Source organism: Phyllostomus discolor, chromosome 2 (assembly GCF_004126475.2).
Source record: "Phyllostomus discolor isolate MPI-MPIP mPhyDis1 chromosome 2, mPhyDis1.pri.v3, whole genome shotgun sequence".
Taxonomy (NCBI): domain Eukaryota; kingdom Metazoa; phylum Chordata; class Mammalia; order Chiroptera; family Phyllostomidae; genus Phyllostomus; species Phyllostomus discolor.
Genome location: NC_040904.2, coordinates 195,997,943 through 196,013,364, shown reverse-complemented (window position 1 = coordinate 196,013,364; position 15,422 = coordinate 195,997,943). Strand labels below are relative to the sequence as shown.

The following is a 15,422-nucleotide window of genomic DNA, read 5'->3' as shown; positions in this document are numbered from 1 at the left end:
TAAAATAAGAGGACAGTATTCAAGGACCGCCCCCCCAGACCTAAAATTCTTAAGTCCCCATGATGTATGGCAATCATATCTGTTTTATTCTAAAAGATTCTAGAGCCCCTTCACTATCCCATCCGAACACCTGACCACATCTGTCCACTAGCCCCCACCATCCCCTTTTAGGAAGCAGCCCATGTGTCTCACTGACACTGTTTTCCTCCCTCAAAGTGTAGCAAAATGGTTAAGACAATGGACTCTAGAGTCTTACTGCCTGAGATTTCAAGCAAGTGACTTATCAACTCTGTGCTGCAGTGCCCTCCTCATCTTGAAAATGGGGGCAATAACTGTGTCAATGTCACAGGGTTACCATGAAGATTCAACCAGATGGTGCACACAAAGGACATGGTGACACTGGTTCATGGTGACTGTGGCGGGAGAGCACTATGTCAGCGATAGTCACCACCAGGACCACCAAGACGTCCACCACCGGTGAACTGGGAGAGATGGTTCCCACACACTGATGACAATCTCATGAGACTTCCAGGTTAGTGAGGATGTGAAATGGTGAGGATAATAAATGAGACTCTAGCACAAAGACACATGACCTAGAATGCCTACGAGTCCTCTAAGAAGGACAGAAGACATCCAGGACGAAAAGTGGTTCTTCTCGCAGGCTTCCCACCTCATCCCTCCATCTTGTTTGGCACATTATGTACAGTCTCAGGTCCTTGCTAGTGCCCTACACAGAAGAGCCTCAAGTCCTTAAAAGTGAAAGCCAACAGATCATATCAATGCCACCCACACACGTGCACCCACAGAAACCAAATCCTTCAGACATACTCTTTTCCTTAAGATAAAGTCCAAAGTCCTCTAGAACCTGGCCCCTGCTTCACCCCAGCCTGGTCCCCATCATGCCCCCCAGAGCTGATGCTTCCAGCACCCAGGCCCCCTCCTCCAGCAGGGAAATTCACACAGTGGTGAAGAGAACCAACTCCAGAACTGGACCTAAAAGCTCAAATCTTACCTCTTACTAGCTGTGTGACTTTGTGTGACTTACCAACCTCTTTGTGTCTCAAGTCTTCAACTATAAACTGAGAATAATAGCATCTATCTCAAAGAGTTGTTGTGGGTTAGCAAATACAAAGGGCTGTAGCAGTAGCTGGCACACAGGACGTACCATGTAACGTCAGCTATCGTCACTATCCTGCTCATCTTTGCCTGGCTCATCTTACTTTCATTCGTGCATCAGATCTTGGTTCAAATGTCACTTCTTCTCCACGTAGGCCCTATATCTGCATTCTCATTGTACCCCACATCTCTTATTGTGACCCACGTCATACCATAACCACATACTACCTGTCTTCCTTGCTAAATCACAAGCTTCACAGATCCAGTTATTCCTAGGATGATCCTGGTTTATACCTGTTGCTAGATTGTCACTGAACAAAGATTAAATTCTCTCCTGTTAAGAAGGAGTATACTGCTGGAATGGGACTAGGGGGGAGAAAACTGTACTTGAACAATGATTGAAATAAAAAAATAAAATAAAATAAAATAAAATAAAATAAAATAAAATAAAATAAAATAAAATAAAATAAAAAAGAAGGAGTATACTTCCCAGCAGCATGTATTTGTGCTTGGCCATGCGACTACGTTGGACAATAGAATGCTAATGGATGTGATGCCAGTGATGCCTTAAGAGGTGTTGTGTTTCTGTTCCTTTCCTTGTGCTCTTGTGACTCACCATGAGAGGAACATGCCCAGAAAGCTGATGATCTCAAAGGAGCGAGAAGATCTATGGAGATTTGAACACAATCTGAAGCTTGGAGCCAAGCCCACCCAACCCTCAGCCTGAAGAGAGCTTTTCCACTCAACCTACAGATACAAGAGCAAGAAAATGTTGTAAGCTGCTGACTTGGGGGATAGTTTGTTATGCAGCATTATTGTGATAACAACTGACCAGTACACTTAGCATAACTACTAACAGTACTCACTTTCACTCTCAAGAGTGTTTCAGGTTAGATGATAAATCATCTAATTACCCAAGGTCAGTCCACAGCTATCTTTTTCATCACTTTAACTCCAGTGCCTAAAACAGTGTCTAGAACAGAGAAGGTACTCAGTAAATAAGCTGGGTTAAATTGTACTGAGTCGTAAGTCCTCTGAAATCTCTTTTGCAAAACATTGAGTCTTCTTCACAACTGGATGGCAAGAATTCTGAGTTTGGGGAATCTTCCTTCTATACCTTTCACATTGTCCCCATACAGATGTTTCTGGCTGGCTGCTGGATCATCGAAGGGCTTAACTTAGATGTCCAGCAGTGTCTAACCTTTTGCTGTCTCTGCACCACACTGGAAAAAGAAGAGTTGTCTTGGGCTACACATTAAGTATGTTGTGACACATAATCACAAAAAAAACTCATAATGTTTTAAGTAAATTTATGATTCTGTGTTAGGCCACATTCACAGCCATACTGGCTGCATGCAGCCCATGGGCCACAGGTTGGACATCCCTGTAACCTTCAGAGAAGGGCTAGTATATTCAAAGGGGATGTGATTTCACAGAATGTGACAGACGGTGGAATAGACCATGAGGTAAACATGGAGAATGAGCAAAAATGAAAGGAATGAACTCCAGCAAGAAGAATCCAGATGGGGCTTCCAGGAGGCTGAATGCCCCTGAATGGGGCAAACAGACACCCTTAGTCTATGGCTGATTCACTTCTCTCCGCTGAGCAGCTTGCCTTCCTGCTCAAACGCTGAGGATTGGGCAGAATATCCGCCAAAAGAAATATTGCCATTTTGTTAGAATAGATAAGAGCTGAAAACTAAGCCATTGCTCTTACCCTCCTCCAGACTAAAATGCCCAAATAAAACTTTCGAAATCCCAGTCCTCTAATCCCCTCTCTGTCTCTCCTGACCTTGTCAATTGAATACAGATTCTATGAAAGACACCGAGGAGGTCGAGCCAATGACCCAGAGTCCTGAGCCCACAAGGAGGGTTTTCTGAGTCCCTTTGCTGGGCTGGGTGGCACAGGCTGAGCACCACAACCCCTCCACGGCTGAGCCAACCATCCTGCCAGGGACAGACAGCAATTCTGGAAGCCCTACGTGGATTCTTCTTGACTTACCCAACTATCCATGTCTTTGAATACCTTCAGATAAGCCCAAGAAGGTAGTGGAGGACAGCAGTCTCCCAGGCAGGGATTTTGAAGTTTTGTTTGGTTTTGTTTGGTTTTTCTTACTATGTCTGTGACTTCCAGACCCACAAAATGCTGTGGTTTTCCGTTTCTAAAACAGAGGCATGTGCCTGTGCGAATAGCCAGGGCATGCCGGGCTAATTAAATATAGCTATCTTGAGGTTGTTGTTGTAACGTGTGTTCCACCGATGTTATTCCATGTGTTAAGACATTTTGTGTTTATGTTGGTTACATACCCATGTGGTGTGGGTGGAGAACATCACTCAAGGGAATATCATTAGCAGGAATGGGGAGCTCGGGGGCTCCAGTTGCACGTGGTGAAACAGTGGCTCATGGGATCAAACAGTTGGGCCGTGTCCATGGTAACTCCTTGTCCACATGCTAGTGTCCCCTCGCTCATTCTAGGGCAAGATAAGTCCCACAGATCTACCTCAGGTCCTTGACTCTCACAGACAGGACTGCACCTGCCATCGCCAGCTTTGTGGAGGAGACACAAAGATTCCAATGGCTCCGCCAGGGCAAGGAGCTGCACCAGGTCCAAAGGGGCTGAAGGACTTGCCCACAGTTTCCCAAGAGCGGGTGAGAAAAGAACTGAACTCCGATGTGTCCACTCTCACCTCGCAGCTGGAGTACATAAGTCCTGCAGCCCTAGCGACCTTTGTTTTGCCACCTGCCTAAATTCCAGAGAAACCACTGGACAGCATCTCTTTTTGTTCCCATCGTCACGATCTCTTTGTCTAGGCCTCCTACTCCACACTGTCTCAGATATCTCCTCCAACCACTTCCCGCAGCCATGGTGCTTCTTCTCAGCCCTAACCCAAATCTTGTAAATCCCCAACCATATTTCTTCTCTCCTTCAAATCTCTGCCTTCTACCCAAAACTCACATATCCTGTAGCTTCACTTTTCTCTCATCAACCGCAGTAAACAGAGTTGGGAACCCCTTCAAAACTTTCCCCTGTGACCTTGCCATTCTATATACAGCTGTGTGCATTAGTTCCCTGTCAGGTTCTCCCTTACAGACCTGTGACCTCCACCAGAAAGGTTCTTTATGTCTCATCATTACACTCTAAGCATCCTGCTTCCCTCCTTCTTTTAGCTTTGACACCATCACCTGGACAAAGCTCTTTATCCAGGAGAACCTTGATGCAGGGGCCCACTTCGTGTTGTTGTTGCAAAAAATATCTTTGATAATCTTGGTTTCTCATGATCTCCCAAAACAAGTAAGGAGAACAAAATGGAGCTCTTCACAAAGAAGGCACCTGCTGCATCATACTCACTCTGGTCCCATCTCTGAGGCCTTGTGGACTTCAAAAACACCATTTCACTCTCACTGAGAAACAAAAAGGAGACATTTCCATGACAAAAGCAGACCCTCCAAAACATCCCACACCTAACAGGAGCCAGACTCCAGGACAGGCTGTGGAAGAGTCTTACCTGGTGCACAATGCTAATGGCTCAGGTGTCTAGTTGCTGAACATGCAACTGAGACCAACCAGCAAATTGGAGTCAGCAAGGAAGCTGCTCAGTTAACAAAAGCAAGAAGTGACAGCTGACAGCCTGACAACATGGAAGAAGTCAGGAAAATAAATGACTAGAAAAAAATGAAAAAGCAAAATAAAAAAAACATGGCATTCTGGGCTCACTTAACAGGAGCACAAACAACTTAACCCAGCTCATCAGGCCCCAAGAGTGACACACCACTCCCACCAAGCACAGAGGAAGGCTCACAGTGATGACTCTGTGGTAAAGCAAGGGTTGACCGTGGTCAGTCAGCTGTGCTTACCAGCAGACCACACCAGCTTCCCCTCAGAGATGGCTAATTAAAGGGATTAACACTAAAACCCAGCTGGCCAGACATCAGGCTGGATGGAGCTCTGTGTCACCTTCAGCTACATGGCCCAAGAGAAAAGTCATAGTTTCTGGAATCAGACAGGCCTCGGTTTGAATCCCAGATGGGCTGCTCTGTGGCTTTGGGAAGCACATTATTTCACTGAGTTCAGTGTCCCACCCATAAATGGAGGTGAGGATACCCACTCTGCAGGGTCACTGGGAGGCACAGAAGTCACTTGCGAAATGCATAGATGCAGTACATTGATTTACAATGAAAAAAGTTTTATGAGTATACAATATTTGTCAAAATTCTTGAACTAAAGAACTATATAAAATTCTGCTATTTTAGGGGATACTATAATTTTCCCCCAGGGAGCAGTTAGATAATTACTTAACCAAACCTATGCCCATCACCACAGTATTTGCGCATCGCTTAATCATAATCCTCGCAAGCAAGTAGGACAGGTGTTGTGATCCCTATTCCATAGCCGAGGAAACTGAGGCTCAAGGGAGAATGGTTTGTGCAAATGTTACATCAACTACAAACAAAGCTAGAGTTAAACTGAGCTCCAGTTCTCAACCCTGTTCCTGGGCAAGTACCTCAGGACTTGATAAACACGTGCACAGCCACTCTACCCATCTTTAATGGAAAGCATGCCGCCCTCACTCCTTCTGCATTTTCTTCCGAGAGTAGGGAGCTCATCTGTTTAAGTCTATCTTCATGTGCATGCCTCTCCAAATCTTTGATCGCAATACTTTTCCTTCCCTGAAATATTCCCAGGCTGGCTCAGTTTTTGTTTGAGCCTAAGTTGAACATGTGGGGTTTGGCCATGATCTGGTAAATCCCTACTTGATGTGATCCTAAAATGTTTTCTGAGAATTTCCAGGATCTGTGGCTACTATGCATCAAATGGCTTTTTCCAGAAAGTTACACTCACCCCCAATAAACTTTGCCTCAGGCAAAGCTGATACCCCTGAGCCCATCATCACAGGTGACTAGTTTGGGGAGTCAGTTCCCCCCTGCCATGATCTTTTCCACATGCTGGTTTTCTCCATCCTCACAATTACTTTTTTGAAATTTTTTTCCCATCACTTTATCCCTTCATTTCCCAGGAAAGCTCAGTGGTCATCTGCAAGCTCAGAGATTTGACTTTGAACTTAAGATCCTCGAGAATGGGGTCCTGCTTAATCCATCTGCATACCCCCAGCACCAATGCCTGACACCTGGTCAGTACAAAACATGTGTTGACTTGACTACACCAGGTGATGTGTATGGAAGAGCCCTGCTCTGAGTCTCCCAGGCCAGTGAGACCCAAAGAAGACGATCGTGATAATAAGGTTGTTTGAAGAGACCATGTCACATGAGGACATGCACACAGGTCCAGGAGCGTTTTGTTTAGAGAAAAGAAAGCCTAGGTATATGAGAACTGTTACTGACACAAAAGCTATTTTCAAATAATTAAAGGGCTGACCTACATGACAGAGTACTCTTGTTCCTGGGGCTCCAGGGAGCGAAACTGGAACAGAAGGAGGGCAGTCAGCAGGGCTCTGGCTGGCTCCGTGACCGTGTCTAGTGGCTAGAAATGTCCAGCAGACAAACGAGCTGCCCCTGAGGCAAGGCACTCCCTACTGTATAAAAAGTCAAGCAGAGGCTGAGAATCTGCTAAATAAATACACTGGGAGAAGAATGCCTCATTCCTTCATTCCAGGGTCAGGCATGGAGGAGGCTGACCTCTGAGCTCATTCCACCTCTGTGACGCTCTGCTGTGGTCCCAGGGGTCCACATTAGTGAGAATTTATTGCACACAAGGGCCAAGTGGATACAAAATAGAAAGCTTGTCATACATGTTCAGCTTAATATCAGCTTCTGGTCCTCCTTGGAAAATAGGACAAGACATAAGGGAGTCACGGAAGCAGTAGGCTGGTGAGACAAGTGACTCTTTCCTCCCCTACTCTGCCCATAGATTTGTGGGAGCCCACGTGTAGCCTCCTGAGATCCACCATCTGCACCATATGGCTGATAGTACAGGAGGGAGATTTTAAAAGTTTGATCTAATAGGAGCCACCACCTATGGAAAGTTGTTCTGAGGCTTCAGAAGCCACCTTCAGAGGACTGAGATGGACTTTGGATGCGGTCTTGGACTGGTGCTGCACGTATCATATATTCCTACTGCTTGCCCACTGACCAGCCACAGGCCAACGGCCTTCCCTCCAGGAGGGTGCAAACTAGAAGCGAGTGACCCTTAGTAGGGGAAGAGAGAGAAAGGAGAATAGGATAGAGCCTCTTCACAGCCAGATTTAATAACCAGCCTGATCTATTTTTCTGATCTGTAAAATGGGCCAAAATGTAACAGCACAGAACATTGTTATCCTTGATTCTGCTTTGCCTGAACCAGCTACTGTCACTTTTCTTGGTCAATTCTACTCCCACCCCCTCAGGGATAGAAGAAAAATAATCTTCAGGGCCGTAAGGTATTTCTTTCCAGACTGCAAAATACGTCCCAGCTAAATCTAATGCTTCAAGTGCTGAGGCCTGTGTGAATACCAAGGTGCTAGTCCCACACTTCACATCACCTTAGCCTCCTCTCTTGGATCCAGGCTCACCTCTTTGCAACCCTGGATTCTCTGCTAACTTACAGTGCAGATCAAGGTACATGGACCAGGCTAGCACAGAATCCATAGAGGTAAGGTTTGCAAGTCAAGTTTTTGATCTTACCACTCCTAGTCAACAGTCCGAAGAATCAGACTTTGGGTCAATGTGATTTTTGGCCACCAATATCAAGCTACACACAGGATAGCCCAAGCTGGCAATGAAGACACATTCAGGACATTTAACTTCAGTCCTTCAGAAAGCAACATTTCTAATTCAAGTGCCACCTCTTCCAGAAAGTCCTCCCATATTGTGTTAGTAGCAATCACTCTTCCTCTGTTGTCCTATATTATCATGTTTATACTTATAGTCCTTAAAAGCCCTCACTTCACCCTCAATTGCATGTCCGTCTTCCTACAAAACTGATAGATCCTAAGGGCACAAACTTCACTTTATTTATTGCTGCACCACCCATGTTTCCGAGCACAGAGGCTTGCTCACTGTGTGCGTCAGTAAATATTTATTGCATTGAGCTGAATGGCCTTTATAAATCCCAGGGAAGGATCAAGGAGGAGGCAGCAGGGCTTAGGAAATAATTAATCACAGGCTGATTAACATTTTTTCCTCCCCTTTCCCTCCCCCAAAGCAGCGGGGCCCGCTGAGAAGCCTCCTAAGAAGGAATGTGGCTCCCTCCATCTCCCTCCAGGAGGGAGTGGATGGGTCACGCTTCAGGATGGTACAAGTGGGGTCCAGAGACCGACTGAGAGGGTTGGGTCAAATCACACAGCCTCCTCTCAGACATCCTAGAGAACTCTGGCAAGAACAAGGGCATCTATCTGCCTTGCAGTAGGAGTAGGGAAAGCCAATTCGTGTGATGCCAGGGTCCCGAATGGATCCCCCATGGGTGGGGCTGGAGAGGGCTGGGAGTCTAAGGTGGTAGAGATATGTGTGGGAGTGGGAGGAAGGGGGCAGCACATGTCATTCTTGCTGTCCACAAATGATGCTCAGAGGCTCTTGAGATGATACGATCCCATAGACATTGATATGAGGTTATGGAAATGGTCATGTCTCAAAATTTCAAGCCAGACATTTCTAAGAGAACTCCAGAGCTGTCACATGCACAGGTTTCATGCCCTGATTTTTAGGAAGCCTCACTCATACAGTGGGCATCCCTGAAGGAGCTCTGTGGGAGGTAGGAATGAGTGAGTGAGAGCCACTGGTCCCTCCCCAGGCTGTACTCCTGATTCGGTGTGGTGCATGCTGCCCTTGAGTGATCCCTTTGGTGAATTCCCCAAATCAGCATGCTGCCATCGCCCCCGAGCCTAGTAGACTTCTGGACCCCCGCTTCCTCATGCTGTCTGCCATAGGCAGTTGCAGTTGCAGATGCTTAAAAGTAAACGTTCTGCACATCAACTTCAGCAAAGTACAGTTAGGAGCTAAATCAAACTCAGATGTTTAAAGTCTGTTTCGTCTCATTCATATCAAAACCTCCCAGCTAAGAAAATCATCCTGTGAGCAGACATTAATTTTAGTGAAAAGACAGGTCATGTTCCTGATGGACACTGGGTTGCACCTGTACAAACCCCAAAGGCCCCAGGACCCAGGGCTCCCCAGAAAATAAAGGCCATTTCCCTCCTGGGATGTTGGTGTGTGAGCCCAGAGCAGCACAGGCAGAAATCTACTCCCCTGGTGGCAAGGACCCTCACGTGGCTCCTAAAGGACTAGAAGAGCCGTTTCCCTCCAGCTAAGGCATCCTGTCCCTCATCGTCTTAGTCACAAATGGTGTTTCTGCCAGGGCACAGGTGCTGCTGGCTGGAGGTTCCCGGAAGAATCTGCTGTGAGCGGGCCCCTGCTGGATACCTGGGAACTTTCCAGGCAACTGTTACACACACACACACACACACACACACACACACACACACACACACACAGAGTGCAGGCCTGCAGGCCCAGAGGCTTCTAGAGCAGAGCAAAGGTGGAGAGCCCTGTTGGGCTGGAGAGACAGACACATCAGCAGTCTCACAGTGCAGCCTGCTGGGCATGACTGAAGGTGCAGCGGGAGCAACCAGGGGCAAGGGGTGCAGGGAAGGGCGTCTCATCTCCCCTCTGCCCACTTTCACCACCTGGGAAAGGAACCTCTAACTCCAAATCTCAAGTTCAGGCTTGAAGGCCTGCAGAGGAAGGACACCTAGTCCTGGGGTTTTCCAAATACAAACAGATCTCCCACCCTCAATGAGCTCTCAGTGCTTTAGAATGATCCAAAAGATTGTCATGGGTGGGGAGGGGGCACTAGAGTACCACAGGAGCCGAGTGCTCAAGGTAATGGGGGGAAATACCTCTCCCAGGCCTTCGAACGAGTTACACTCCACTTGTACCAGACTCCCCTGCTTCTGTCCATCTTTCAACACAGACCATATGGGTACAATTTCCACGGGAGGCACAAAGAGGGTAGAATTCACATTAGTAAGTAGTAATGGAACAGCCCCGTCACAGTGTGGGGCCAGCAGTGGCTCAGGGAAGGCAGCCCTGACAGCTGGCGGCAGGAAAGACGGAGAAATAAAGGAAGAGAGAACCAGTGCTGAAGAAGCCCCTGGGCGTGGTATCAGACTGGGAAGTGGGCAGTGAGAGAGAGGGCAGGTAAGAGGATAAAGGAGGCAACTTTGACAGAATCAGAGAAACCGAGATGGCCCATTCGGAAGAGAGTGTGAAACAAGCTTAGGGTGGCACCTACCGATTGTGTATAGCTGTTCTCCACCCCAGGTTTCTCTTTACGAGCCCCCCAGCTGCCTTTTCTTGGCTTCCCTGTCTCTGTTTAACCACCTTTGCCCCTAAAGCCCCTGCCCCTTCCCTCTCTCCACATTACTGTCAATGACTCTCTTTCCAGCAGCCCCATGAGGTCAGGGAGTTCCTTGTATCACTGGGTAAACAACTCCCCACACACACACTATCCAGTGTCCATTCCCTCCAGCCAGTATCTGACTGATGCCTGAGGCTGCAGCCTTCTCCCAGTCGTGGCCCAGCTGCTGGCCTAGCCCAGGGTTGTGGGAGCTCCCTAGCCATCTGATCTGTGAGGAGCAGTGGCCAGCCTCCAGCTCCACAGTGCACCGTGCCCCGTCTAGACAGATTTGATCTCTCTGTGCTCAGGAACCGCCAGGCCCCAGAGCAGGGCTCTGCTCCAAAGGCAATTCTTCCCCTGCAGGTGAGGCTGCTTTGGTGGCCAAAGCCAAATGCATATTGGAGCCATTTCCCACTTAGCTGGCGGGCAGTCACCTGAAGTCTCTGGGGGAAAGACCAGGCTCTCTGGTAAGGAGAATTTTTAATTTTTTTAATCATATTTTTAAAAAAACAAATGAGTAGTTGGAGAAAACAGGCGACAGAGTGGGTGGCCACTTGAGACGCAGAGAGGAAGATCAAAGCCCATCAGGCATGGAGGAAGCAGCCTTGGTGTGGCCCAGAGAACAGTCTAGGTGGCCCTTGCATCATAAAAGGCAGCCAGGGCCTGGGAGGTGCTGGGTGAGGGAGCCTCGGTCACAGGCACCCAGTGGCCCTGCTTCCTGACCCAACCGTTAACTGCACTTCGGTTAACGGTCTTCAGCTGGAACAAACACCTGTTGTCAAGAGTCGTCCAACCGAGCTCCCAGTTCCCTGGGAAGGCCCTCACATCTCTGTGTGGGAGGTGAACCTGCCCAGACTGTGGCCCCCCAGCTGCTTTCTTCTTCCAAGAAGAAGCTGGAATTCCTCCCTCTGGACTCAGTCCTTCTGGCTCCTGCCCTTCTCACAGTCCCAGCCCAGGGCAATCAGCCAGGAACACTCTCCGTGTTTGCGTGCTGATTAATTAGTTCATTAGAAGAGCCACAGTGTCACTGTGGTAGTGAGTCCATGATTTCGGTCATGTGCTGAGAGTCATCTCTTCCAAATAAGCATGCTCTAGCAAGTATCCTCAGAGATCCCTCAGTTCAGCCTCCCAATTTAGGACAAGGATCCTGAAGACCAAAGAGGGACCGTGACTTACCCAAAGAAACACAGAGCCCCTAGTGGCTGGGCCTGGCCGAGAACCCAGTCTCCAAACTCTCAGCGCAGTGTTTTCCCACTTGACAGTGTTGCCTCCCAATGTTCCCGTTGGGAAAGAGGCTGAACTCAAAGAACTCATTGAGTTTCTAGAGTCCTCAACTCAATTTATGCTAGCCAGACTTACTGCATTCTAGCAAGTTCTTTAAAATCGCTGTTCACCAAAGTTCTATAGAAGCGGGGGAAATTCTTAAGGTAACAGAGCATCATTTTAGGGACAGCACTGAAGGAAGGGACACCAGGACCCAGTCTTCCCTCCCTTCTAATTTGGAGAAGCCATAAAAAGCCCACATTCCCTCTCAGGCCAGCCAGCTTATTCCTAAGGTCTTCCCTTTTCTTGGTCAACACGGTGTCACTTGGCCATAACCCAAGGATCTGCTTCAACCAAATATTGAGGGACAATAATAAGAAATATAAATCCATATGCCCCTCCCTCCCTACAAAAGAGTGGGCAGGGAGAGACCATAGTGCTGAAGGACCTCAAGACAGAAGTCATAGTGTATCAGTCTACATTATCTGCTACGTCACACAGCCTCTGTTCTCCCTCCTGTCCCCAAGCTGCTTCCCCATCCATAAGACACAACATGGAAATAATACAACCTAGTAAAGCAGACCCCTCTGCTTGACCAATGCTCTGCCAGGAGCTAAGACAGTTGACAGGTATCTTTCAGGACTTACATCTCTAGAATCTTTCCAAGAATATCCTCCCACATCTTACCTGATGAGGTCAATAGGTTGAAACTTATAAAACACTCCGTAGCGTGCCCATTCTTGATAGAGCAGCTAAACAAGAAAAACAGGGAAACAGATTAGAATGGGGGAGCAACTGTTCACATTTGTCTATCCTAGAAAGTCAAGATTTTACCCTTCAAAGCTACCCTAATGGCTTAACTTGGATGACGAGAAAGTCAAAATTGAATTTCCAAAGTCCAGGTTCTAGGAAAATTCTCATGAAACATCCTCGAGGGAGACGTCCAAAGGCAGGAGGCTATGCGCACTGACTGCTTCCTTAAATAATATCACACTCCAAGGCAATGCTACGCCTAGTCATCACAATTCCACCTTCTTTATTCCCTTGTCTTGCTTAGTCCAGTGAAATGAGCTCTGGCATTCATTTATGACTGAATAATGAGCTCTGGCATTCATTCACTCATTTAACAAGTATTTATCAAACATCTGCTCTCTGCCAGGCACTGTCCAGACACTGGATACAGCAGCAAACCAAACAAAGTTGCTGCTCTCGTGGAGTTTACACTCTTGTGTGTGGGTACAAACTTAATATAAACATAAAAGACGTATAAATGCCATGAAGAAAAATAAAAGTGAGGGAGTAGACTATGAAAGGAGGGAGTGGGGTTGGTACTATTTTAGACAGGAGTGCAAGGAAAAGCCTCTCTGAAGAGGGGACATTTGAGCTGAGGCCTGAAGGAAGTGAGGAAATGTTCCAGGCAAAAGAACACTCTTCTTGGGCAAAGACCCTAAAAAATAGTACATGTGGTGTGTCCTGGGAAGAATAGGGAGAGAATAATGGGAGATAATGTCAGAAAGTACTGTGGTGGCCATTCAGAGGCTTGTAGGCTATGCTCAAATCTTTGGACTTTGAAAGAAGCCATTAGGACATTTGCAGAAATGAGGGGGAAATGATCTGATTTAGACTGTAGATAGTTCACTCTGGCTGCTGGGGGAGGATAGGCCGAGGGCTGGGCGCACAGGGGGGCTATTGGAATGGTCCAGGGAAGAGTTGACAATACCGTGAACCATGAAGGTAGTGGGAGAAGTAGCAAGAAGTGGTTGATTCTGCTTCTATTTTAAAGGTGGAGTCAATAAGATTCACTGTTGGGTTGGATATAGAATGAAATAAAATGAGAACTTGACATGATTAATTGAGTAAATGGTGATTCTATTTACTGAAGGGGGTAAGACCATGATAAAAAAAAAATAGGTCAAGAATGGTGGAACCAAAATTTCAGTTTGGGATGTGTTTACCTGCAATGCCCTTTAGGGATATTGAGTAAGTAGCTATCTGTAAAAGTCTAGAGTTTAAAGGGGAGTTCAAACTTGAGATACAAATTTGGAGTTATGGGAGAAGAGATGATTTGTAAAGTCATTAAGCTATGGGTGCAATCATCAGGGAAGGGAGAGTAGAGAAGAGGCCTGACTTCTGGGCATGGTGCTCCAATGTTTAGTGGTCAAGGGGAGGATGAAGACGAGCAAAGGAGACAGAGGAGTAGCCAGTGATGTGGAAGAGAACCATAAGTGTGTGGGGAGTGTGTGGGGTCTAGGAAGCCAAGAAATAATGAGTTTCAATGAGAAGAAAATGACCAGTTGTGCCAAATGCTGCTGATGGATCAGGTCCGATGAGGATGCAGAAGCAACCACTGGATTCAGTGATCGAAGGTCACTGGTGACTTTGACAAGAGTGGTTTCAGTGGAAGGGTGGGTGGTAAACTTGAGTGGAACACATTCTAGGGGATAAGGGAGAAAATGATGCACCAAACATATTAGGCCATGACATCTTGTGATGATTTCACAGCAACTTTAGCAGAATTGACATGTGGACAAACCTGTGTATCAGTCCCAAGGGCAAATCACATTTTAGTTTAAGTACCTGACCAGTGAGCTTCATGGGTTATCCACAAATAATCAAGTAATTTTGTAATAAACCATCATTAGACATCACCTAGATGGCCATGTTGAACAGGTACTAGCACAGAATCAAATTATATATCTGCAGTTGACAGACTTATAACACACTTGCTACCTTGTTTTTCTCCACTCTTTATTCTCCTTCTACATCACATCTCTACATATCACACCTGGAATTCTGTCAAGGAAAAGCTACTCCCATCAGGTATTTCATATATCCAGTTCAACATCAACCCTACAGGAAGCATCCTTTCATCTGAGAATCTTTTGACATGATATGAAAACCGAAATAAGAATTGGCATTCCTACCTAATGTCTATACACTTTTATTAGCATAAGCTCTCCCAACAGCCAAAAACAGTACCAGAAACTACACTGACCCTGGGAGAGGAAACTGTGCCCACTGTTACCACCATGTGCAAAGTAGGAAACCCAGATACAAAAGGGGGTTGCAATGTGTATAATGGATCTGAATTCATGAGTTTCAGCAATGCTCATTCAGGTAGGTGGCATCTACTAGTTTTACTGTTATTATTACATCCCTTTCCCCCCTCATCTTAGGCATTTGTACTGTCCTGGGTTTTTATTCTCTCTCCCCAGTGTAAAACCTGGACTCACCAGCACCTGGTTGTCATGGTGACATCATTTGTGGCCTGAAGGGAGGCCAGCTTGCATCAGGAGATACAGGCAAAGTCCTCCCTTGAGGGCTGTGGGACGTCACTACCTGCCTCAAAGGCTCTGCCCTCTAGAGAAAATTCCTCTCCAAAGTCACCTGTCCAGACAAAACCTGAGCCTCAGAACACCTACCTGTCACTGCCCTGAAAGGAAAAACTAGAAATGGCTCCAAGAAGCCAATACGGCCCAGTTGGCTCGGGCCTAAACTGAGAGCCAAGCTCACAGGACTTACCCCTGGTACGATCCCAGACCTGTTATAAAAAACCTCCAGAAAGTGCCTTTATCAGTGTGGTACCCTCTAAGCACAGAACTGTATCTGTAAGTTTGCAGATAGAGTGAGGATGCACCAAGAGAGCTCTTTGAGCTTGAAGCAAACAGGTTAGATGGACACAGAGGAGAAAATCATTAGGTGGCCCCTGCAGGA

The 15,422-nt window shown here is 46.8% G+C and overlaps 1 protein-coding gene across 7 annotated transcripts in view; it reads right to left on the bottom strand.

Annotated features, from left to right (window-relative positions):
• Positions 1-15,422, bottom strand: part of ANO2 (anoctamin 2) — a 318,934-nt gene that overhangs the window by 181,471 nt on the left and 122,041 nt on the right. For all 7 annotated transcript variants that reach the window (XM_036019420.1, XM_036019422.1, XM_036019421.1 and 4 more), the window contains one exon: positions 12,396-12,460. In XM_036019420.1, the coding sequence (XP_035875313.1) occupies positions 12,396-12,460 (65 nt within the window). The remainder of the gene's footprint in view (positions 1-12,395; positions 12,461-15,422) is intronic.